The following is a 25,663-nucleotide window of genomic DNA, read 5'->3' on the forward strand; positions in this document are numbered from 1 at the left end:
TTATCAGTCTGAGGGACAGTGAAGTAAAAGATGACATATTTGAACTTAATTGTTGATTTGCGCCTTCGACAAAAAAAAAAACGTAAATGGCATAGTGACCTTTGTTAATGACGTTCTTATGAATCACCACAATTACTTTTTTACTGGTGACTACAATGATTAATTACAGTCGGTTTGAGCGTATCACATCTTCTTCATTTGTTTGTCATTAACAAAGAATAAGATGTATCATCATGGTTCTGATAAAATAATACTTGACGGGAATACATAGCCGGTCACTATTTCCTGAACAGACCTACCTGTCACACGACCCCTGACCTCTCAAGCCCCTGGGCCAGTCTCTGTATGAAATAACTGTTAATATATCGTGTTTTGAAAGTCAAAGAGCTCAGTTAAAAGTCACAAGACAGCCACAACTGGACATAAAAACACTACACAATAACTACAAATAGATGCAAATTCCACAAAGAGACACAAAACAAACCGGAAGGCTAGAAAAAAGGCCCTTAATAATACCTAATCATAATCATAATAAACTTTATTTATATAGAACTTTTCTTAATAATGTTACAAAGTGATTTACAAAAGACATAAAACCAGACAAGACAAATAAGAACATCAAAACAGAGGAAGTAAAAACAAAAAAAAAATGAATGATAATAATCACAGAGTGAAAGAAGCTAAAGACTTGGCATGTCTGAGTCCCATTAAGAGACACAAAACAACTGGCCTACAAAGAGATGAAACCAGCTAAAAAAGAAAGGTAAATTACCACAAAAACACACAAAATAACAACAATTGACACATTTCTAGTTGTGTCTTTCAGTAGGAGGGGCGGGATGCCTTTTACTTATCAGTGCCCAAAGGGCCCATTTTCTCATAATCTGTCCCTGCGTGACCCCTCCCATTCCGCATAGACACAAACAGAGAGAGAGGGAGAGGGAGGGGGAGAGAGAGAGAGAGAGAGAGAGAGAGAGAGAGAGAGAGAGAGAGAGAGAGAGAGAGAGAGAGAGAGATATTTCCTGTGAGTTGCTGAGGAAGAAGCTTTGCTGACTCAGAAACCACCTTCACTACCTATTACAGAGAACTGCAAACGTCAGCCTTTAAACTTGTTTGATATGTAACCCACCTATGGTCACCAGAAATAGTAATGGTTAATGGTAATGGTATTTATATTTTTGGGACTGAGGTAGTTACATAAACAAAAAGTATACCTTTTTATTTTTTATTTGGGTAAGCTGACCCATTAAAGTAGGGTGGAGGAGCGATGTCAGTAGAACTTGTTCACAGCAGACATTGACACATCAAAGCAGGAAAAGCACAGGTTTATGTAATAACATTAATGATGGTTGCATTCCACCTAGGGGAGGTCCTGTTATTATTATAACTATTATAGCTTACTGAGATACTTAATGGAACAGAGCATAGTTAATGTTATTAATTCCACCTGGGCTTTTCCTGCAATGGCAAGTCAAAACCTCTGGTGTAAAAATCTAGCACAGTCTGTACAGGCCAGCTAGGTGAAAACACCTGTGTGGGTAGGTCATGGGCTTCAGTTATTGTACCTTGTATGACGAAATCAATCACACAACTACAGAACAAAACATGAGGGAAAATTGACGTGTACTACAAAAGTGTAAAAGTTTCCATATTTCTTTCATAAAAAATATGCCTCACACCTGCTTTAAATATATACACTAATGACTATAACACTTGTAGTCAGTGTTTTAAGTCTGACTGGCAGGAAACTGTAACCACACAATGATTCTTGTTTGGTGCTTTTCTCAAATTCACCATCAATGAGTGTATGTTTTTTCTGGTCCAAGATTCCCACTCTTACTGGTACACCATATCCAAAGACTTTTAAGAGTCTTTGATGAAGTGCAGTGTGACAAAGCTGCCATGTTCTTGGGTAAGACAGACATACAATTGATTTTTTCATAGATTTAATTTTCATGATGGAAGAATAATGTATGATGTGACTGTGATATCAAGGTAACCCGCTGATATAATTCTGCTATTCAAATGACACAGAATAAGTGTGTTTAATTCAGTGCAGTTAAGAGGCCATCATGACAATTCCTGTTACAGCGTACACTAAAGCACATTATGTGCTGTTGTGTAGTACCATTTGTGTCTACACTGTTTTGCTGAGTCTGAGAACAATATACATGTACAAAGCAGTGGGGCCACAGTATACAGACATACTGGTCTGTGGCAGCAAAGAAACCATGAGTGCATGCAACTGTACACCAGTGAATACACAAATTGTTGTAACTCAACTTTTAAAACTACAACTACTAGAAAACGATGGCTTTCAGCCTTTGAATATTTATCCACCAAAATGCAAAAATAAATACAAAAGACAAGTGTAATTTAAAATAAACTTTGTGATTTTATTGTTTTATACTTACTCTTACACATCATACAATCCTAAATCTTTAAAGAAAAACAAAATAAAAAGATATCTGGTGGTGTTTCTGGGGGACTGGAGTGCCAAGGGACAAGAACTACAGCTCTGTGAACATTGTAGATTTTCTTTCATGCCCCTCAAGCTCATCTCTAAAGACAAAATGAATAATCATCTTTTGTCTTTACTTCTGCAGTTAGCTCACTCATCATAATTGGCAGGTTTATCATTATTATCAATCAAAACCCTTGCATGATGAAGACAGTGATTATGAAAGGTTTTGCTAGAGATGGGATTGAAGAGATGAAAATATCAAAGCAACAGAATAGAAGGAAGATAAACATACATGTAATGATAATATCTAGATTACTTAGGTATAGTTGCCCTAAATGCTGGTGCCAAGTCCTTCATCACAAACAGTCAAAGCAAATTTCAGCTATCCAACTGTCCCAAACAACATGTAAGAAAATTGGGCCTCCATCTTCTGACATAATCAATATTAGGGCCGAGTAGTTTGATAAATGACATTACGGCTTATTGTGTGAATGATGGTGGTTTACATTCAAACTGCTCATGTCTGTTTAGAAAAAAAGGGATGTGATATGAGCAGTCAATAGAAAACACCAAATGTAAACCATGAAATGCACATGATTTACATAGCTGAACAATCATCCCAAGTCAAGGGCTTTTTCTCTGAAGGGACTATCAATCTGAAAAGGAAACTGTAGGCGACAATATTGTGTTATGGTTGTCAACCCAGCAGGCAAGTCTGAATATACAAGATACACTGTAGGGAACACATAACTGCAGAGCTGCTCCAACCACAAGTTCCCCTAAATATGGACAATTATTCTCCTTGAACATAATTATCACACAAGAATCCCCATAAAACGCCTTCTGGATTTAAATCTCCCACTAGTGGTGGGATGTAGGAAGAAATTAAATCACAGTTGGGGGTTTTAGATGACCAACTTATCCCAAGAAAACAGTCCCCATGTTGGCATGTTAAATCACAAAGTAATTTAGACATGTCCATCATTACTAAGACTTTAATGTGAATTCTGGTGAAGGCCAATTTTCCCATCACAGGCGCCCAAGCCAAACACAGCTAGGTCCAATAGGATATTCTGTGTATTCAAGGAAAAGGGTCATTCATGTCCAACCCAGTCTGCACTAGCTTCTTTAAAAAACGCATACTCTGAAAATTCCTTGCAACTTTTCCACAGCTTTCATAAATATTTGATGATCACCATCAAGCAACATTTACAAGGAAAGCTTTTGATAATGAAAAGATGAAACCTCAATTGCCCTTCTACATTTCACAAGAGGCCTTTATAATTTTCAGTAATACCGCTACGCTATGAATAGACTTCAGTAACAGGATAAAAGCATGGACAGGAATACTGTGTAATTCAGCAAGGTTAATTAAGCTTAGAGGGGCTTGTTAACAAACTGAAAAGTATTGTATTAATAAAAAAAGTAGCCATTTGGCCTGTAGGAGATACTCATAGTCGAGCCAGTTACTGAACATACTTTGGACATGACAAGGGCGATAAAATATAAAGGAGCAAACAAGATGGGGGGGGGGGGGGACAATCTGTGCCATTTGTGGCACTTTCATTTTTTGGATAATTATGAAAAGCACTTTTATACACATAGTACTATTCTTCACCTTAGTCCCCCAACTTTGTTACCTGGCAAAAATCTACAATAAGATTATACTATATGAATAGGAGCCATATGGTATTTACATTTGGAAAAAAAAAACACTGTAGAGTCCTGTTAGCTTGAACCTTAAGGTTCCAGCCATGCATTGTGCTACTGCTGTGTGGCTTTTTAAACATTCCAGCTTCATTTCAAACTGTGCAGTCAGTTACAAAACAGTAACTTATATGTTTGTCTGCACACATGCATGTAGGATTGATCTTCCTAGAAGAAGCTAGCTAGAAGCGGTCTTCGTAGTAAGGACTCATCTGAATCTTAGCACATTGTAAAAGCACAGCACGCAATTCTGTAGCATCGCGACAATCTTTACGTTAGCTGAGCAGGTGTGTCAATGTGTAGAGTTAACTGCGACCCAGGTCAGTTTTCATTCAGCATGTGTCAGTGGTCTGCTGGTGGTTTGAGAAACACGGAGCGATCGCTCTGACTCCAACGAACAGAAAAGGGCATTCAAGGAGAATACGCTGCCTCAACCAAACAAGAAGGCAATTCCTTCAGCGAGCCTGCTATACAGATCAAATATAAACTGCAAATGACCCACATGCTGAACAAAACTGAGTAGGTATGGCACATCATCTTGTGCTCTGCAGCTGACACACTTTGTTGTGCTTTGTTTCTAAATCCAAAAGAATGGACATTTTACTGCACAACCTTAATTGTAACGGCTTAACTGGACTCTACTCCATCATGTCAGAGCTTGTGTATTTTTTCTTCAATGGTTATATAATCAAGATGGAATTACTTAAATATAATTGAAAAGGTTAAGTGCAAATCTTAATGATTTGCTGACACATGCTGCCAATCCTCCAGCACAGACCAACCAAACGATAAAAAATAAATAGAATGCAATCACACAATTCAAGCTAACTACAATATATTAATATAGATCTTCTGATGTCATACGCTCATTAAAACAGAAAGAAAAAAAATAAAACAAAATAAAAACAAAACACAGAATTCAATCACTCAGTTAAGTCAAGGTTCTCAGTTTCCCCTACCCATGCCCTCCCCTACCTTCCCCCTCCAATAACTGTTCATGCACCCAATATCAGTATGATAAGTCAATATATCAAAGAGAAACATTTCTGGAAAATGCTGAGACTTGGGAGTTCAACGTGTGGTGACCCATAGAATAAAAGCTGGAGGAGGTGGGGGAAAAAAAAATGCCAATTTGACAAGAAGTTGACATCATTTTCAGTCTGGGAGAAAAATTTATAATCCAAAGCCCTTAAAAGGTCTTGCTGATACATGAAATCTCGCAGTTCGTTTTTTTTTTTTTTCCTAGACCCTCTAAATTGACCTCTGTGTCGTTATCCAGGCTGCGACACATTCTTTAACAGCTTACCCCTGTCTCATTTCAACTACCTCACAGGGATTGTATAAAAATAAACCCACACGATCCCCCAAGTTGAGAAACAAAAAGGGGTAAAATCAAATACCTTCCCTCCCCACAGCAACACTAATGTCCACCAAGCCCCTACGGCTCTCTCCCAGACTCTCAAGCAAATGTGCACACACACTTTCATACAAACAAACACACACGCACACACACAGAAACACTCAGGTTCAGCCGCAGTCACTAGTGGAGAGAGAGGGAGATGCTAGTAAGGGAAGCGTCTGGACAGTGGCTGCGACCTCACCACCCAACCCCGCCCATCTTAGACTACCATGAACAAATGAAGCCATGATATCAGGTGTTTTCATCCAAGTTGCCATTGTTCAAATTCACAAAGTCAGTGAGACTTTCTTTTTTGCACTCAGTCCTCATAACTTCTGAATTTTCTCAGCCACCACGATGGGGTTCTCCTTGCGAATGCGGGCTGCAGCTGCACTCCGGTAATCATAGGGACAGTCGTGTTTGTCAGAATAACGGTGAATGGCACAGAACAGGTTGCCGCAGCGACAGTCAAAACCTTCAGTAAAGAGAGGTAAACAGGTTCAGTCCAACACAGAATCTTCATTATAAACATCATTACACATTTAGAGTTTAAACTGGCCATATGAATATTTCTGCAATTCTATACAACAAAACACTCCTTAAACAGAGTAAAACTGGACATGAGCTTGACTATGCCCTGAGGGTACTGCCATTATCAGGCTCATATACAAATCATACTATTTGACATTAAAAAAGGCTCCCGGAGGCTCCTGTGAGGCAATTCTGTTTGGCAAAAAAGTGGAAGCCACTGTACACTGTGAAATGCCTTGGACTGTGAAATGCACCACTAACCTGCAGTATGTTGCTCTCTGCACCAAAGTGGTTGGGTGTGGAAAAAGCATTACACAAACTGTTGGCTGGTAGTGAGGTTTTGGATATGTAGGTTACAGGCATTTGATCTCATTAAGCCTTCGAAAGTAGCAATAGATCTTAAGTTACTTCTAAATGCATCAATAAGCCAGGAAGCTTGAATGGCAGTAAAATTGTGCCGTTCAGTTTGCAGACAGCTGAGAGAGGTTTTAATAAGGTATGAATGGAAGCATTTTAAGGAATGTATGTGTAATGAAATAAAGGTATTAATGACCTCTTTCAAATCAGCAGAGGTCTGACAAGATCACATTTTTAGATGCTTTTTAGGTAGACAAAACTTTATGACCATGTCTATGTGGAAGTCAAATTTAGATGCAAATCAAAGAGCGAAAGCGTTTTGATTGACTTTTCCTAAATGGTGCAATTATTAAAATAATTTAATATTAAATCAAATGTGTACAAATAGTTGTTTATCGTTTTGGCAAATGGCGTGAGCCAGAGAAGGAATATATATGGGAAATAACAAAGTACCTTTGGTTGATCATTGGGAACCACAACAACTGTGATATGCATTAAGAATTTTTTTCATAAGAGCATTATCAGTAAGCCTGGCCCAATGTTTTAAACCACTAATCAAAGAGCTCTTTCTCAGACGCTAATTGTCATTTATTGATACAGAAACTATGCCATGACAAGGCAAGACATAAACTGGTTTATGGATTAGATTTTTATCTTGCTTAAGATTCAAACGAGAGCTTTGACAGTGTTGTGAAATAAAAATGGCCTATGGTTAATGTCTATCAAATCATGACACACAGTGCCACATAAACATTTGGACATTGCATCATAAGACAAAAGAACTTTTCACAAACAACATTACTGGTATGTTAAGCAAACTATTCTGAATTTCATACTCTGACAGGTTCAGACTGTCAGGTAAGAAGAGGAAAGTCCCAGCAAGGGAGGTTCATGACTCATAAACCTTTGAACCATACCAGTAGCTAAGAAGAGCTCACTGTTCAGTGTGTTTGTGTGTGCATGCCATAAAATCCCTTTCTTCCTTACCAGTAAGGCCCACTTTCTTCCGGCAAGAAAAGCAGCGATTCTTTTTCTTGTTTTTATCAGGGGTTTGTTCACCATCAGATGAAGCCTGTGCTGCTTCCCCCACTGGCTCTGGTGGGAAAAACAAACAAACAAGCAAAAATGAATCCATATTTGTGTCAAGGAACACCTTGACAGGATAATTGTATGTTTAACATTAACAAGGAGGAAAGGGCACATACCATAAGTCTACAGCTGAACATGAAATGAGATATACAAGATCCTCGATGAAGGATGTTTCTTGCTAATGGTAGAAGGTAGCAAGTTCATCCCACTGTTTACCTGTTTACTGATACCCCTTCTCCTGAATTAAAAGTGCCCTCCATTGCCGACTACTCAGTTCGTGTGACGCTTCATTGTGGAGTCTTGGAAAGGACCACCATTTTCTGTGATGTTTACCTGTGCTGTTGGAAGTACCCTCCTCTTCTCCCTCCTCAGCCTCCGCTCGATCCGAGTCTACAGCTCCTGAATCCTGGGAAATGCTCATAGCGGTCATCTGTTGAGTTACTGGGCTGGGAGAACTAGGACTGACATCACAAAACAAAACAAAACAAAACAAAAAAACCATCACATGAATTTAAGACCATACAGGAATTCTTCCCTAAATCGGAATTTTTTTTTTGGCCTGCAAATGTTAGCGAGACCCTTCTTAACGTCACAGACAACTTAGACGCTCTTGTTGCCTTCCAGAATGAATTACCATCACAAATTCCATCATTTTGTTTGGTGACTGACTACTAATGTCTTGGCTCTTCTTCTGGCGCCCTCGCGATAAACTACTCTGAGAGATGACTTTGATGAGCTATCACAATCAACTTGGCAAGACAGAGGCCACCACAAACATGCGGGGCCTACAGAAACCGTACAGTGCAAACAACTATCCATGACAACACTATGCAGACAGATCGGGCGCAAATCCACTCTGAAATTTTATCACACTGGGAACAAAAGATTGTTTGGACTTCTTTGTAGACATTCTGGGAAGAATAAACCCATTACAAGTGGGTGCATTATAATGTGTGCAATCTGTGTTTTCCAAGAATCTCAGTAATGTAGACACGGGTCTATTACTACACTACAGTATATTTACTGCGCATATTAAATTGTCAAATCTTTTATCTGATTTTCATTCTTTAAGATCTAACCCGATTGTCTGTATTTGTTTGGTTTATTTCCAGCAATTGACAGTTACATCTATAACAAAATCCAGGACAAACAGCATCTTATAATACGAAAATATTTTCTTAAACTATTGAAATAGAGCTCTAAGACATAATCATCTTCACTTACTTGTCTCACCCATCACACTTTCTTCATGATGCTACAAAGGAAATCTATTTTATATTTCAAAAAGAATTATTTATTGGCATAGCTAAAGCAAACCATATAAGGGGAGTAACAAAATGCTTAATTACAAAAAAATGAATTAGGCCAGCAACGATTATTCAACATTATGCAGCAGGTTTCAGAACAGGCCCTCAAGCAATTTTTAAAAACACAGTGCATTACTCTTCAGCTTTTTCTTTCAGTGTAAACTTTAAGCAAAGGAGATGATATACTGCTGCATTTGTTAACATCCAGAAAAAACAACTAAATGACAAAGACATCAAACAAAATTTCAGCTTATAGTTAGCATTACAAACATGCAATAAAATATGGTCTGGCCTTGCTTCTCTAGAAAATTGAGTTGGTGATGTGTGTAGCACATTGTTGTGTATCAACTCCTCAAAACTGGCTGAAAGTTTTGTATCAACTGGCAAAGACCTCTTATCAGAGTCATCTGGTTAAGCTAAAAATATTTGAGTGGTGAAATGATTGTAACATCCCATACGGTTGTAGGTTGACAAACGAGATGTAAATATGCACAGTACCTTAACATCTCTGACTGCTGCAGAGGCAAGCTGTTGTGCTAGAATTAATTGAAGGGGACTAATGAGAACATATTTGAAGAAAATGTGCTGGAGCTTGTGATGAACTGATCTATTCATTATTTAGTCAATTAAACAGTCATTTATTTAACAACTTAATCAAATGTCCAATATACTGACAAACACCATGTATAGGATGATGGGCCAAAGTTTTCTTATTTTCATGTCATTATTTAGTTTGATCAGCTTCTTAACAAAGATTTCAAACTGACTGAAAACTGCATTTACAATTTAACTTTTTGTACTTTTTGAGGGACATCAAAATTAAAACTGATTCACAATGATTTAGTATTCCAGCAAACTGTAGAACACGACAGGGCCGAGCAGTTACACCAACTGTCAGTCAACATACCTGGTTGTTTGTTCCTCAGGTGGGGTTCCTGCCACCTCTGTACTGGGCTCTGAGGTTGTGCTCTCCACAGTCACCCCAGCTGATCCTGGCGATCCTGCTGGTGATGTAGCAGCTGTGTGGGGAAAAGACAGTCTGATAACACAAGCAGCACAAAACCTGTTGTTTTGGCCTTGAACAATATGACAAGATTTCCTTTTTTTATTTTAAAGTATCTTATTATGTTCCACTCATTGCCTGTGTTTGTCTAACATGATCGGAGGTGTTTTGAGTTAATGTGAAACAACAGATGGAGATGTCATTCTCTTGCTTTCTGATGCCACAGTGCAGGCAGCTACTGCTACCTCTGTTCTCCAACCCCTTTTAGCAAATTGAAGCACCCCCATGCCTGTATAGTTTTTGAATAACCCCCTATGCCAAGTTCTTAACTTTTCCACTTTTCACACCCATGTCCAGCTTACCCCTGCTTTTTGTAGGTCATGTCTCTCCTATCTTCCTACCTTTCTCTCCCGGGGGGCTGGATCGCCCCCCTCCCTGTTGTCTCTGCAGGTGTTCCTTGTAGCAGACCGAGCACATGCCGTTGGTGCGGGGGTTACCATAGAAACCGCATCCCATAGTGCAAAGCATTGGCACCTGCGTCTGATTGGTCTCCTGAGCCATGCTCTGACAGAGGGGGTAAGGGGGATGGGAGAGGATATTCCTGAAAATGGGGTGGCAGAAGTTAGTCAAAATGATTAGCAGTCCCTATGTGGTTACATTTTTATGCATTATTAGCTAAAAGAGCTTGGAGACTGGCATTGGAGCATGAGAGTAGAACTAGAACAAAAATGTGAGTTTCTTTGTGAGCTAAGGGTTATGGCCAACTAATTGTAGCTATAATGAAAGTTTGTCAAGTAGGTTCATAACTTTTTTTACATTAACAAATATTAAGTCCAAACGAACAACAGAATGACAAAGTCAGCCCTTGCCACTAAAGCAGAAATGGCCATAATCACCCTTAAGTGAAAATACAGTCCAACTTATGTTTCCAAATTAATAAAGAGGACAAAAGCAATATTTGACATAAACGGCAAAACATAACATCAAATAAATACAAAATAAAACGTGTCACATAATATTGTAATGCTCCTCCTGCAGCATTCGGGAAATGCGCCAGGAGTTTTCAAAGTATCAAGTTATGGATTTGTCACAAATAAATAGATGTAGAGCTGTGCACAGCAATGAAAACTAAAGGTTAGTGGTGTTGTTCACAATATCACTGTAGAAAAACAAGTTACAGGGTGCGAAAACATAAGCTAGCTCAGCTGCTTTATGCTTTCTTCCGCCGCAAAGCAAGATGCTTTGGTCAGGACAAAGTTAACAAAACAGGAACAAAAGCTAAAGATATGTCTACACAAAACCACCTCAAAACTTAAACGATGCCCTCAAATTAACAAATGACTTGGCTTACGCCAACACTACGTTGCTTACAATCTAGCTAAACAACTGTCCCTAGTCTGAGTTTGTCCGCAGCAGAAAACAATTGGCGTCCTATGCTTGCATAGCTCAAAGCAAATACTGTAACATTAGCAAACAGCCTCGCTGGACGTTTTGTTTGTCTGACACTGCATACCAATGCAAAAAGAAGGACAAAACTCGCTTGGTAGCCTTCCATCATGATGAAAATCAAGAAAATAAAAAAGAAAGGCATCCTTAGCAACAAAGTGTAAACAAATCTTGTGTTTTAAATCGAATAAACGCTGGTGTTCGCAGGCTAACGTTAGCAGAACTGCTAGCATAATCAGGCAGCCCAAAAACAGTGCGCTTCCCGACAGTGTCCTGGCTGGTTTTAAAATCGGTTACACACGGCGGCAGTCTCCCTTAGCGGTCTAGGAAGAAGACAGTACCTGAAATTCAAGGTACCGGGGGCTGTCGACGACCCTGGGCTTCAGATTTGTACAAGTTGTGTCCCCAGCAGAGAGCGCGGCCTCCTACCCAGCGCTACCTCCCGACATTCGAAACAACGACCATGACGTCATCCCAGCATCGAGTCAGACAGTAACAAGTCCACCCCCAACACACACACAAACACACATAAAAAACACCACAACATGTCGAGAATTTATTGACATATCAGTTCATTGACAGTTCATTAGCTGCTTCCATAAACACATCAAGGTAAAGACACAAAATATTGAAATTAAAACTGTAGATCTAAAAACAAATGAAATGCGCAAAGATGCGTGTCCTATATTAAGGGGAACCTCGGAACCCCTGAAATGGCCTTGGCAATAAAAAATTGGCTTAGTTCTGGGAATACTTTCGAATTATTTTTAAACACTAACAAAAGTCTTTCAAACAGCAGTATGGGAACAGACTAATTTTTATCTTCAACACATGTAAAAATACTTTCATCTTTTCCAGCATAAATAATAGAGTGCAGAGATGTATAAATTCTCTAAGGCCACAGGTCAGATCTCTCAGTTGGAATTAAATTCCAACTTTTTCATCACAAATGTAGTGTCATTAACTAGTAAGTTCAAATTTAGTGAATCATGAAGGCAACATTGATTAAATGAATTTAAGGCCTCTTTCATTAAAGCAAGCACATGTAAATGCATTTTAAAATGGTCCACCTACAGTGAACTTCAGCCTTGTGTCACCACATTGATTATCAACTTATGGAGAATCACAACTAAGTCTTGAAGTCTAGTTGTTTGGGCCATCCTGCTCCATCGCCACATCTCTCTCTGGCTTTTCAGTGATCTGAGGGGCAAAGGGTCCAACCAGCCAGTTGAGTGGTGTGTTGTTCAGTAGATACTCCATGACACCATCCAGAGACTGTTGAACCTGGGGGGACAAGCACATACGAGTGTTACTTTCAACACAGTTTCTTAACCATACACTTGATCAAAACAAATATTTGACCTCAAAAGTATGCTAAGCTTTATTGTAGATGGGAAATAAATAGGTTATAGTTGTGTACATAACTAAATACTAAAGGCTGACTGTCCTAGTTTCAGCGTTTTTGTAATGTATCTAGGAGTTTCCTGTTTATTACCTGTTCAGTAAGACCCGGGTATTATCTAAGAACCAATTCAATTTGTGTTAAGATGTAAAATGGCGCTAAAGTATATTTAACTTAGCTGATGCAGCAAAATAAAACTGCTCAAGACAGTGTAGTGCAATTAGTACCTGGGTCAGGTGGTAACGGCTCCGCTCCAGAAGGAGGGGAGTGAGAGTGCTGGCGCTCCCCAGAGAGGAGTGCAGTTCTTCAGCTGATCGCCTTGCACTGGTTAGCTGGTCCTGGACTGCACCAGGCAAACCCTGAGCACTTGAAACCACATTGGAGCACGCTGACTTCAGCTGCTCACTCAGACCACGCACCATGGCGAGGGTCCGCCATTCCAGCTGCTGTGGGTAGAGAATGGAAATGAGAAATGTGAATATGTGTGATATATGTGAATCATAAATAGGGGTGTATTCATTAACTATTAGATGATAATATATCACTCCAAATTCCTGCATGATTCAATTGGGGAATTACAATGCAATGTGAGCCTCTAAAACACACGTCTGTTTTATTGCTGAGATAGGAACTCTTTTGTTTTGTTTCTGTCCCTCTCAGAGAAATTTGGAAGGTTTTTTCTTTTGTTCAAGTAGTATAGCGTATACATGGTGCAAATGTACAGTAAATGTACTATAAATGCTCTGAAAGGCACTAATACTCCGGTTAGACACCATTTGCTCAATTCCCAATTACTCCCGCCCTGACCTCAGATTCATCTTTGGTCCCATCTGGGTCTGACTCAGTCTGTCCAGCTACAGCCTGCTTCTGCTTCCACTCTGTCCAGCGCTGCAGCAGCTGCTCTGAGGCTCCTCCTATCTGGTTACTGGCGGTACCCAGGCTGGTACGGGCACTCTCTAGCAGGTCCAGAGTACTGGTAATCTGAGCCACTGCAGCATAGGTGGCATCCTTGGCATTCCGTGCACGGACCAGGGACTGCTGTAGGGCTCGCTCCTGTACCTTGGCAGAAAGTTTCCCCAAGCGGACAAAGTAGCTGGGGCTGTCTGATGTGGTAGTCACCTCACCGGTGGCAGGTTCAGCTACAGCAGCTGAAAGAGAAAATTGTTAATCTCATATGTATTCAAGAGAAATGTTTTATGTAGCAAGGTATATAGAATTTTATATATGGCTTTAAATATTTATCTGTGACAACACAGGTGTGAGTATACTGGTGTATGTTATGTTTGCCAATTCTTAAAAGAGAAACAATACATCAGCCATTCATGAGAGCTCCTTTTGTTTTTTAGTTTTAACTGTTATGTGAAGGAATACACTGAAGAATTTCAGTATATGTACATTCAGTGTGGCATGGGGAAGTGGGCATGTTTTGACTGATGGATGGAAGCTCAATTGGTTCCCTCCCTCTGTGACAGCTGGTGCATCTGTTCCAAGGCTACTTGACTCTGACAGGGTTAAAGCACATCTGCTCAAGAGAGACAAGAAGAGTTGAGAGTCACTTCACTCCCTCCAGTCATCAGTTTGTGGAAGCTAAGAGGGTTGTAGAGTAACACTGTCTCCCTATGCCTGTGTTAAAAGCTACTTTGGTGCGTCTGTTGGCCTTTGCCACAGTAACCACTGAACAAATCCAAAATCCCCCGAGTACTACCATTATGGTGCTTTGCTGCTGCCATCGATTACTGTTGCAGTTGAATCCTTTTCATATCCCTAAATCAGAAAACAGGATGGTGGCTGCTATACTGGAGTATGGCCGGCTGTCATCATAACATGACATCACAGTAGCAGGTGTCAAAGCTGTGAGCGTTGGAAACTGTAGGTGCTTCACGCGCCAAGTTAACAGAAGGGAAGTTCATTGGAATGTCCTGCCTCCCTCTCTATGAATAGCACCGACTATTGATGTGTTCAGATCCAGCCACTGTGGTACAATTGAAGACTTTTATCATGACCACCACCATCTTGCCACATCACCTTGTCTTGCCTTTATAGTGATAATTTATTTGGACAGTCTCATTAAATTTGCTGTTTGATCCGAAGATCAATGAAGCAAAGACACAGTACTGACTTGCATAGCAAAAGGAAAATAGAGAAATTCCGATAGCAGAGTACTGAGCTGATACCATTGCATTAAAAAAAAAGTAAATCAAAAAACAGCTGTATACTACTAACCTTGTATTTAAATGTGTTAATGAATTACGTGGTACCAGATTGGTGCATGGACTTGTGTACTTGCTGATACCTGATACTATAGTTTAGGCAGTATTGGAGGGATTTCTGATACTTGTATCAGTATCGGAACAACTATAATGGCAAATAAATCATTTATATATATCTATTATGGAATAAATCAAGTTTAAGTAAACCGCAGTTTGCCAGTTACAGTTTGGATCAATACACTCTATAATGTATAAAAGGCAGTTTAGCAGCTCTCGAATTGCAACTTAAGGAAAAAGGACAGAGTGACACTTACGAAGGTAAAAATTAAAAGGTGCAGTCTGGTAGGAATCACTTCCACTTTGATTGATAGATCTGGAAATTCAAGGAGTAACATTATATAAAGACTAAATCTAACTTGAAAGTGCTTTGTTACTATTAAAACGTTTGTTTATATCAGAATTATTTATGGAGCATAGAAGTGAAACAGCTCTATGCTTTTAATTATTAACTTATGATCATTTGTTTGTCTACAATCATCTGTGATAAAAACTTGAAAAACTGGCCACTTGTCACTTGTAATCTATAAATTCCAACTGCAGCCTTGTTTCAGCTTCATTTGATCCAACTGTCAAAACACACCTGTCTATACTTCAGCAGGAGACATATGGGTTTATCACCTCCCCTGGTTTTAATGGACTGATTATGTTTTCCACATTTAGGACAGCTACTGACCCAGCTCCCTCTCAGTGACTGGTAGGTTCTGGTCGACCCAGTCCTCGGATCGGCTGAGGGCCAGGCCCATCCCACTGCTGACCATCTGGCCCATCCTGGTGCCCATGACGGTGCTGATACCTCCGCTGACTGCTGCCCGGGTCAGCTCGACACCACCCATCACAGCCCCCACCACAGCATCTTTGGCGCCTGCCACCGACTGGTACACCATACCGACTGTGTCCGACACCACCTGAGAAACAAAAGAGCAGATTATGTGACGTGACTGGAGACTAATGGTGGTGCTATTATGTATTTTCTACATAGCTCTATTGTATCCACAGATGTAACATTTGGGATAATTTGGTCTACAAGTAGCAGCTAACAGATTACATGATAATGCAAGGTGCAGCAGTATGCATTATCTACTTATACCCTGGCCATACACTGTATCAAAGGAAAAAAGAGAGACTGTGGTCAAATCATCTGTTATTTTCAATGTTTGTTTGTAGGCAGTTTAACCTGTGGCTAGATTATTTTTACTAAGGGGTAACAGTAACTGTTCACATATTGTAAAGTGCAAACATTGTTGCTATGGTTACCTGGAGTGTAAAACATCTTCTGGACTGATTAAGAAGGCTTGTTGATGATGAGAATGTGTTTTTTTAAGTGTCAAGGTACCTAAAAAAGGCCTAGTGTGATAGTGGTTAACAGTATAATGAATCAATCTAAATACACAGTAAAAAGGAGAGGAGAATATGTAAAAGAGGGTCTTAAATGTGTCTGACCTTGTCTGCTGGTTGGTGAAGAATGGGCAGCTTCTCTTCCATCTTTTCAAGTCCTTTCAATGCATACTGATTTACTGTGGAGACTGAAAGAAGCACACAACTATTTTCTTAGAAATAAATAAATGTAACAAGAATCCTCTCCTAAATGCATCAGAGAGGAGTGATACACCAAATAACAAAACAGTTTCATGTTTACTGTGCAGTAGCAACTGAAAGGGTTTTAATGACTTCTGTGAAACCTTGAGTAAAGAATCTACAAATTCTGTTCTCAGAAGAAACAACTTATTTTTATTCTTATGGTGTATTCTAGCCCAGAGGTAACAAGTGGACCTGACAGTCCTTTATAATGCATTTCAATGCTGTCATTGCACATATATTACATCATATTCTTCACAGGGAGAAGAACGTACGCTGTGGTTCTATAATGTCCAAAAGAGGCTTGGACCCGGTGGTGGCAGCTGTTCCCAGAGTTCGGGCCCCACTTTCTGCTACATCCATCACTCCCTTCAGCAAGGGCACATTGTCTTTGGTGCTACTGTAGGCGCTGGAAACCACCTCACAAGCTGAACTGACCAGGGGCAAGTTGCTCACTCGGGAAACAACATTCTAGGAAAAAAACAAACCAAAAAACAAAAGCAAAAGAACCATTATACTGTCATTGAAAAGACATGAAAATTGTCATATACAATCCTCCCTCTATAGAATAAAGCTTCAGTACAGAGTTTAAGTGTTCTGCTAGGGATAATAATTGATTCCCCACAGTAGCATATCAAAATGGGAAAATTCTAACCGTCAAATGAGTTCGTAATATGCCTGTTTTGTAATAGGTGTCATTTTGGGTCAAAGTGCTTCTCACCTGCTGGTCTCCATTAGCTGCTTCTGCTGCTGCAGTCCCACTCTCATTAGTCTTCCCACTGTCTGCCATTGTGACTGCTGGATTCAATCTCTGACATGGAATATAGAGTGCCAGAAACAGAGATTCACCTCACTTTGCTTGGTATGCATGATGAAATACATCTTCTTCTGTGATATTCTTTGCTTAAGTGGCTGATATATTTTATCTTGCAGAGAACTGGTGCCTCATGAATTTGGAAATAGAATCGCTGTCTTGTAAGACAGTGTAATATGGGCAGAGAGGCGACTGAGCCGTGTTAAATTAATTTGTCAACACTGTGATGCAACGAGGAAGAAACTGCACTTAAAAAAATAAAATGGTGCAGCCAAGCAAACAATTCAAGTCTGTATGTCAAAGTTTAAAGTCAAAAATTGGATAATGGTACATTCTGAATTGTGATTTTTCTTGCTGCTTTCCACAGCTGTATCTTTGCATGTTTAAAACTATATCTCATCCTGAAATAATTAAGTCAAAATCTAGGATTTGTTCATGAAAAGAGGGATAAATGGCCAATGTTTTGTAGTTCAAGGTGTAGGAAAAGCACATGTGAAGTTTGATACTGTACAAGAGTGAAACAGAAATCAGCCCAGGCCTATTTCACCACCTTTAAAGAGCAATGGCACCGCAAGGTGATCTTTGCTTTCATATTAATATCTCTGTAAGAATGAGTAGAACATGTAATGAATACTGAAATGATAAATCATAGAAAGAATTCTGGGGATACACAAAATGGTCTAATTTTAAATTATAGTTCAGAGTCACAGAAAAGCAGTGAGTAATGGTGAGAACTGTAAACCCGCTGGAGATTGATTGTTCACAAGCTCACATGAAGGCAGGCAGGAAGAATGAACCTCTGGATATCATTCATCATTTATTTATCAAGTGAAACTGCTAAGTAAAATATTAAGTAATACTCCACTTCTACCAGTGTAAAATATTGCTTTAAATGAAAACTAGGCCAAAAGAATTACTCATCTGAAATACTGCTTTAAATAAAAATTACCCTACTACACTAATACAATGAAGTATTGCCTTAAATTAAAACTCAATGTCATACTTCTCTGGGCCACAGAAAACGGTAAAATTCATCCATAACTTATTCTGTCAATTCTCCAATTACACATCCAGTTTCTATTCTTCTTGAAGTCATGAGCAGATCTTGTATGCCATTTTCAAATGAGCATAGGCTCGACTTCGCACACAAGGAATGACAGGAATCTTACTGTTCCCCCACCACCAATCTGACTTGTCTCATCTAGGACTGGGATACTGTGGATAAAATCTTCTATCAGGGTAGTGTGTGGAATGTAAGACTGCATGTAACTTTTATTTTTGTCATTGGTCACTCTGTAGATTATTTTCTTGACTGATCAATTAAACATTTAGACTATAACATGTAATAAAAAGTGACAACAAACAACCAACAAAAATATTCAATTTGCTGTCACCGAGGACCATCAAATATTCACATTTGATAAGTTGGAATCAGTGATGTAAGGGCACTTTTTCTTAGATGACTTTAAAGGTTAAAGTTTCAGTTTCAGTTATAATAAATCATGACATTGATACAGTGCTTATGATCATCAAGTGAGACTCTATGTATGGAGAAAACAAGCAGATGGGAATGTTTGTTTTACAGTGAATTAAATACAATACCTCACAAATAAAAAACTCATACTTAATCATACTAAATCCCAATGTTACTATCAATCTGGAAAACAATTGACAGATTAATCAGATGCAAGTAGAAAAGGGGGGGGGGGGTGAAGAGGCACATTAGCAGAAAGGAAGGACCCCCCCCGCTCCGGCAAGATCTTTCCCTTCTCCTTCTGGACCTCCCAACATGTGGACAGCATCTGTCTGTGTTCCACCAGATGGCACAGAGAAACAGAGGTGCTCTCCAATCCACCTGTCTTTACTACAACACTGTTAACAAGCGTTTGACATGCTTGACCTGATGTATAGGGCTGATGAGTCAATGAAGGACATGACCCCGGGGATCATACTGGAGGAGAAACGCACAGCAGTAGCACGAGGACTGCATTCAGCCAGTTACATCCCGCTGCCAGCCTGTATTAAATGCTCAGGTAAATTAGACTACATGTCCACCTGACAGCCAGACGTGCTGACGGAGAAGCAAGCCTCATATCTAACAAACTGTACTCAGGTTCCAAACCATGGATGACCTTCATATATATTTATTTAACATATTGTTTTAAATGTCATAGTGAATAAAGTACTCTCTCTGATGTTTTCATGACCTCTCCAGTTCCAGATGAATTCTCATGGCTCTGTGTGATTGCAAATTGCATTTTATTGCAACAGCTTTGTTGAGCAACATGTTTTTTTTTCTTTTCTCTGAGAGGCAGTTGATGGGATCTTCACTAGCTTTATCACAAAGCAAAGTCTGACACTATCCTCACTGATATCAAGTGTGACATGAACCCGAGATAGTATTCAGAGGCATGGTACACTCATAAAAAGTCTATTTGGCTTCTTCCTGTTTCGCTATAAGATTTTTTGACATATCCTCAAACTTTTGAGCCACATCATCCTCTTTCAGAAAAGGGAAAGCTCCTAAACTCCTGTTGGAGCTGAAACACTGTGACCTTTGATATTAATGGACAAGCTGGTACACCTCCAGGAAACTATTGAGGCATTGGTCATAAGGGACAACGTAGGAGGTGAAACAAATAAAAGAGATCACGACTAGTTAGTGGGTTAAAGAGGAAACAGCTATCCATGGCGCTAACGTGGACATAACGAGTAAAGAGTAAATTAACCAAAGAAGGGAGAAGGGCTGGGTTCTTCAAAATTAGTGTCTTAGTTATATTTCAGTTTAATCTAAAATAGTGTAGAGCTGTATCAGTGAGATCAGGTCAGGATCCTCCAAGGGGGCCTGAGATAAATGGATAAAGAACTTATGGCTCCAATTTTTTTTTCCCCCCTGTGAAACACTGGATACTTTATTTCTTCAGGCCTCAAATGAAACAATCTGAGAGGACAGAAGTCACTCACTGGTTGAGGTGCTCACAGCTCATGTCGACACAGGAGATTGCTTCATTTTTAAAACTGAAAGGGCTGGGAGTCACTGCCTTAACACAATATGACACCTAATACAAAATGCTCTGCATTGGCAGTCACTGAGAGATTGTCCAGTTTCTGAAGAATCAATCCAACGTGGAGCAAAAATAGGAAATAACTGCAACAGCCTTCTTTGTACATGGCTGAGTTCAAATGTGATAACCCTGTTCTCAGAGGACGATTTTCACCAGCCCACAGAAATCCCATTTTAGCTGCGTTTTGACTCTGTAGAGGGCGCACTATATAACGTTAATACCTACACGGCAGCTGTCACTTCTTCCAGTTTATGGTTGATGAACTTTACCCCAGAGGAGGAACAACGTTCCCTCAGCAAATAACAAACTCTTTTCATCGTTTCCTCCTGATTTATCACAACTTCTGGTCAGACCAGACGCAACACTCTTCGGCAGTCACAAGAAAAGTAAGTTTCTTCAGCCTTCAAAGGGAAGTAACGTTAGTTAGTTAGAGCAGGTTACTTAGCTCGATTAGCTAACTTGAACTAATGGAGGACTGGTTAAAAAACACAAACGAGCTGTCAAATCGGCCACTGACCTCACTGACAGCCTGTTGCTCCTGTGTCCTGCCGTGACCTGCAGTGAAACGCTGGTCAATGAACCCGTCCAGCCTCTAACTAAGCCCCTTTCTCTTCCTACCACACTGTAGAGCTGCATCACAGGCTGGGCGGTGAGGCGGGGTGTGTGGGATTGTCTTCTACTTTAAACCAATTAAATCACAGCATAGGAGCGACAGTCATTGTAGGCTACAGCTGTCCCACCTGATTCAAATAAATGTAAAAAAAAATTCGCATGAAAATATAAGTGAAGTCACATTTACACATGTTTTGACAGTGACTGCTCTACTCACTCACCTGTTTGTGTAAACTTGCGAAGGTCATGTTTTCACCCTGTCTGTTAATTTGTCAGCAGGATTACGACCATGTTACTGAACCGATTTGCACCGAACTTGGTGGAGGGATGGGGTCTGGGCCTGGGAAGAACTCATTAAATTATGGGGCAAATCCCGATAATTTACTATGAATTTGATTTTTTTGTCTGTGAAGTCTGGTGTGTTGTTTGACATTGGCCTGCTTTGTGCCCTTCTAGTTCATAATGCCATACATTCATAGATTGTATATAAGGATGGTTGAATTTCATTTGTGATCTGGAAAAAGTATTTTATGCCACTTATAGCATTTATTTACTCACATATACCATGTCTCCTTCAGTCTCCATGATGATATGAAAACCTCTTTTGCTGATGAAAGCCACAAGAAAGCTCCAAAAGAAATCTAGTAAGCTGTGACTGCAAAAGTCAAGAATTAGTTTTAAGTTAATTTCTGTTCTACAGCAGTTTCACACCCACTTGTGAATGATTTCTACATATGGTTAACACAACTGATTAACATGTCTTACAGCACACTGTAAGGATTTGTTTATACAGCTATATTGTACTGAGTTATTGATCATTTGGTAACTGCTTATGCACTTATAATGGATGCCTCATTGAAGAGGTTCTGTTGACAGATACATTAAGAAGCACTTAAAATGTCCTTATATTTGCTTTCAACTACATTAAATTGGGTTACAAACCATTCATCGGGTGAGCATAAAAAACAACTAATTACCTAGTGGGGAATCAGATCCTGAATGGCAATGTGGCCATTTCCCTACTCTGTATTGTTTATACACCCAGCAGCCTGAGTCGTGTGGAAAGTCAGACGACCATGTTAACTGCAATTGACATTGTAAACCCTGAGAGGGCAGTCTTTACCCATTAAGTCAACTTTTTTTTTTTTCTATGGCCTCACCCACGCAGAGCTCATTCACATTTACATCCTTAAGATCTTTTTACTGCAGATGCACTACAACTTCAGAGCAGAGAGTCTTTTGTATTAAATATTAATATTTGATATTTTAATATTTTAATATCTCCAGGAAAAATGGGGCATGGATGGTAAAGGAGAACAGACTGTGACAATAGTTGCATTCACCTAATGTACTTATTACATAGTCTGGGATGTGACTTCCACATAACTGTTCTTCTTGATGTGGAATTCACATAATACTGTGTACTTGTAAAACCAATACAGTGACTTCCCCAGCTAGATGCTGTGTATCATCATCACCAGAACTCTATTAACTCTCCCTTTTCATTTGGGGAGGATTTTCATTATTCAAGCCATTACAGTTTTCATTATGTGTCCCTTTGTATTTTCCTAAGCGCTTGCACCAGGCTCCAGAGAAAGAAAACAGATTACCTCTAATGTTGCTATCACAGATTCATTGAATAGAACCTTTAGTAGCTTTGTTTTGGTCAAGTTTAAAATCCAGGCTGCACTGGCAAAGGAGAAACCTGGTTAAAGAGAGAGAAAATAGCATGAGGTGGTAAACATGGGCGTGTTGTCTTGACCACGGTTGTATGGCTGCTTTCCCTCTTATTGTTAGATATGTTTATGAACGTCAGTGCAATTTTAGTTTCTGCATTGTGTGCCTTTAATTAAAACACACACATCCATGCACAGCAGTTCCACCACAGTCTTCTGCAGAAGAGTTAGTAACCTGTGCCCTGAAGGCTCTCATCTGTTCCTGCTTAACTCTTAACTCTGCTTCAATGGATCAGTTATTGAGGCCTAAATTGTTCTGGATATTGAGTAATTGAAGATTAGTAGATAACAGGAAAATCACTCATCCCTCAGAGTAAAATGATCACTCTCGCCCACTCCCCCTCTCTCTTTCTTTCTCTTGCCTGAAGACATACCTTTCATGATAAGAGCAATAAATTGGCAATTTGACCATATTTTCATGGATATGAGAGCAGAACGCATGAATCTTATTTATATAGAATTATCTTAAGACATTTAAGCTTTTTTCATAATAAATCAAATGCGTACTTTCAAATCATATGGGCATAATAGAAAAGGAAGATATTGCTTTAATACATTGCAACAATGGCACCATAATAAATAAAAAAAGAAAAAGTAAATTTAGTATGCTAGACACAGAAGCACACGGATTTGCATACATTCAGTATAATAGCCACTGAAACTGTTCATACCCCCATCAACAAAAAACAAACAAATCATCAAAACCCACAACCAGCTCAGACAACAAAGATGCTGAAAGGATCACCATTAAAGATTTAAGATGTTCAAACCCCAGGTGTGTTTTGGGTCTTTGAAGCATTTTCTGTGGAAGATTAATAATTTCAATAAGATATCCATCATCATCAAAGAGCACTTTTGCAAAGACAAGGTCTTTGCTAAGCAATGAACGGAGCAGTACAAGCATACTATAATGAAAAACATTTGTTCTGTTTCATCTTTACTACTAAATCAAGGCTCTCAGGTACTGTGAACAGATTACATCACAAAAGTTTTCATTTTCCCTCCTGGTTCACCTTCTGCTCTTCATTGTCAGCGGCCTCGAAACTGTAGAAATTATCCTCCATCCATTAATAGCTGACTAGATCTGCTTGGTTTCATCTGCACCGCACCATTGATGGGAATCTTATTTCCAACATCCTGCAACAAATTTCCGGAGGCCTGCAACACAAGGTATCAGTAACATACAACACAGCGACAAATCATCTCCAGGTTGAAACTGGATATGAACCTTCGCCCCCACTATATCCTTTCCAATAGCATATTAATAAGGCATAACCGAGGCCAGGGTGATGTACAAGTTGTGTGAGAGAACTACTCTGTCATGTTGAACTAATAAAGAGACAGGTGACTGACCTTTGTCACATATTGGTAAGCACAGTATTCATTATTAATCCTTCTGACACCAATGTATTGATCAGAATATCATGATCTGGAACTGAAATGAGGCTGGTTTGAAGCAGTAGTCTGACATTCTTTTTTTTTTTTTTTTTTACTGAATTAGATGAGAAGATTGATACAACTCACACATCTTTACAGCAGCTGGTTAGCTTAGTTTAGCTTAGCAAAGACTCAAAACAAGGGTCAAATGTAACAAAATCCACCTACCAGCACCTCGAAAGCTCACTGATTGACACATTATATCTCATTTGTTTCATGCGGAAGTATTTCTTCGCTGCCTCCTGTTGAGAATCAGTGGCACCTAATCCCCTGTAAAACAAATGTTTTTTCTCTCTCTCTGTGCAGGTGTAGATATAATGTGTTAATTAGTGAGCTTTGGAGGTGCTGGTAGTTTGATTTTTTTTGGACAGAGCCAGGCATGCCGTTTCCCCCTGTTTCCAGTCATTGTGCTAAGCTAATCTAACCAACTGCTGGCAGTAGCTTCATGTATACCAGACAAACATCAGATCTCAGGTCTCTCAAAATGTCAAACCCTTGCTTTTAGACGTTCTAGTCCTTTTTTTTTTTTTTTTGACAAATCACGTTACAGTCTTTTTCAACTAATAAATATCTTTTCATGACCTTGAGTCTGATAATATTGGACACTATACTGTAGTTTTAGGTCTACAGGTTTATCTGTCCAGACATCATGCATCAGAGTTAAACATTGAAAAAAAGTCTGTCCATATATAAAGTGGAGGCTCAAAATGAAACCTCATAAAGGTCATTAACTTCATGCATTAAACTTTTTGCGAGCGTAACGGTCTTTAATCTTTTGAGTAAAACTGCCCTGTGAGGAAAACTTAACTGGCTACAGACGTTTTATGACTGTTGTGCCTTCGGCTTAAAGGATATTAGAAAAGTGATTTGTGGGGAACCTCTAGCAGACTTTAAAAACACATAATCTAAAAGATTTGTAGCGACAGTCAGAGAACATGGGAAATGCCAGGTCACTGCACGCCATATACAAAATGAAAAGCAACTAATAACAGATCTATGTCTTGCCATGGACCAACAGGTAGCCTCAACTTTGCTTCCACAGAGAATGCACAATTTCTTCACACTGTGCTTTGTGACTTTCTGTTGCTTTTTGAATCCCAGCAGCTGCCTTTCTATTTCTCTAGGTCTCTCCTGTTTAGTTTGGAGAGATATTTCACCCTAGAGCCGTGACAACGGGTCAGCTGCCACAGCGGAGGTGGACAGGAAACATGGAAAGAGTCGACTGGCCCTGAAATATTTATGGTTCTTTAGGGTTTTGATTGTATGAGTTTTGACAGCGATGGCACATTACAGTGACCCCTCTCCAAACAAAAAGCCTATCTGTTGTGACTTGGAGAGGTGAGGAAAAGTTCATGCTTTTTCATCATACATCGATTCCCCAAGCTTTGCTTTATTCATCTCTGCTCTCTGAGTATAAAAGATATCTCAGCATGTTTTACTATTGATCCC

At 39.4% G+C, this 25,663-nt stretch overlaps 2 protein-coding genes across 2 annotated transcripts; both read right to left on the bottom strand.

Annotated features, from left to right (window-relative positions):
• Positions 1-2,372: 2,372 nt before the first annotated feature.
• zgc:77486 (uncharacterized protein LOC405808 homolog) lies at positions 2,373-11,776 on the bottom strand. Its single transcript, XM_056378022.1, has 6 exons — positions 11,645-11,776; positions 10,259-10,458; positions 9,762-9,873; positions 7,881-8,008; positions 7,446-7,553; positions 2,373-6,045 (listed from the first exon to the last, which is right to left on the bottom strand). The coding sequence occupies exons 2-6, from the start codon at positions 10,416-10,418 to the stop codon at positions 5,897-5,899; spliced, it is 657 nt and encodes a 218-aa protein (XP_056233997.1). The 5' UTR covers positions 10,419-10,458; positions 11,645-11,776; the 3' UTR covers positions 2,373-5,896.
• Positions 11,777-11,846: 70 nt separating this feature from the next.
• Positions 11,847-21,099, bottom strand: plin3 (perilipin 3). Its single transcript, XM_056378021.1, has 8 exons — positions 20,947-21,099; positions 17,272-17,361; positions 16,826-17,021; positions 16,416-16,498; positions 15,649-15,880; positions 13,513-13,853; positions 12,933-13,151; positions 11,847-12,587 (listed from the first exon to the last, which is right to left on the bottom strand). Exons 2-8 carry the CDS (start codon positions 17,338-17,340, stop codon positions 12,447-12,449), a joined length of 1,281 nt encoding a protein of 426 aa, XP_056233996.1. The 5' UTR covers positions 17,341-17,361; positions 20,947-21,099; the 3' UTR covers positions 11,847-12,446.
• Between the last annotated feature and the right edge of the window lie 4,564 nt (positions 21,100-25,663).

The sequence above is a fragment of the Seriola aureovittata genome, chromosome 6 (genome assembly GCF_021018895.1).
Source record: "Seriola aureovittata isolate HTS-2021-v1 ecotype China chromosome 6, ASM2101889v1, whole genome shotgun sequence".
Lineage (NCBI taxonomy): Eukaryota > Metazoa > Chordata > Actinopteri > Carangiformes > Carangidae > Seriola > Seriola aureovittata.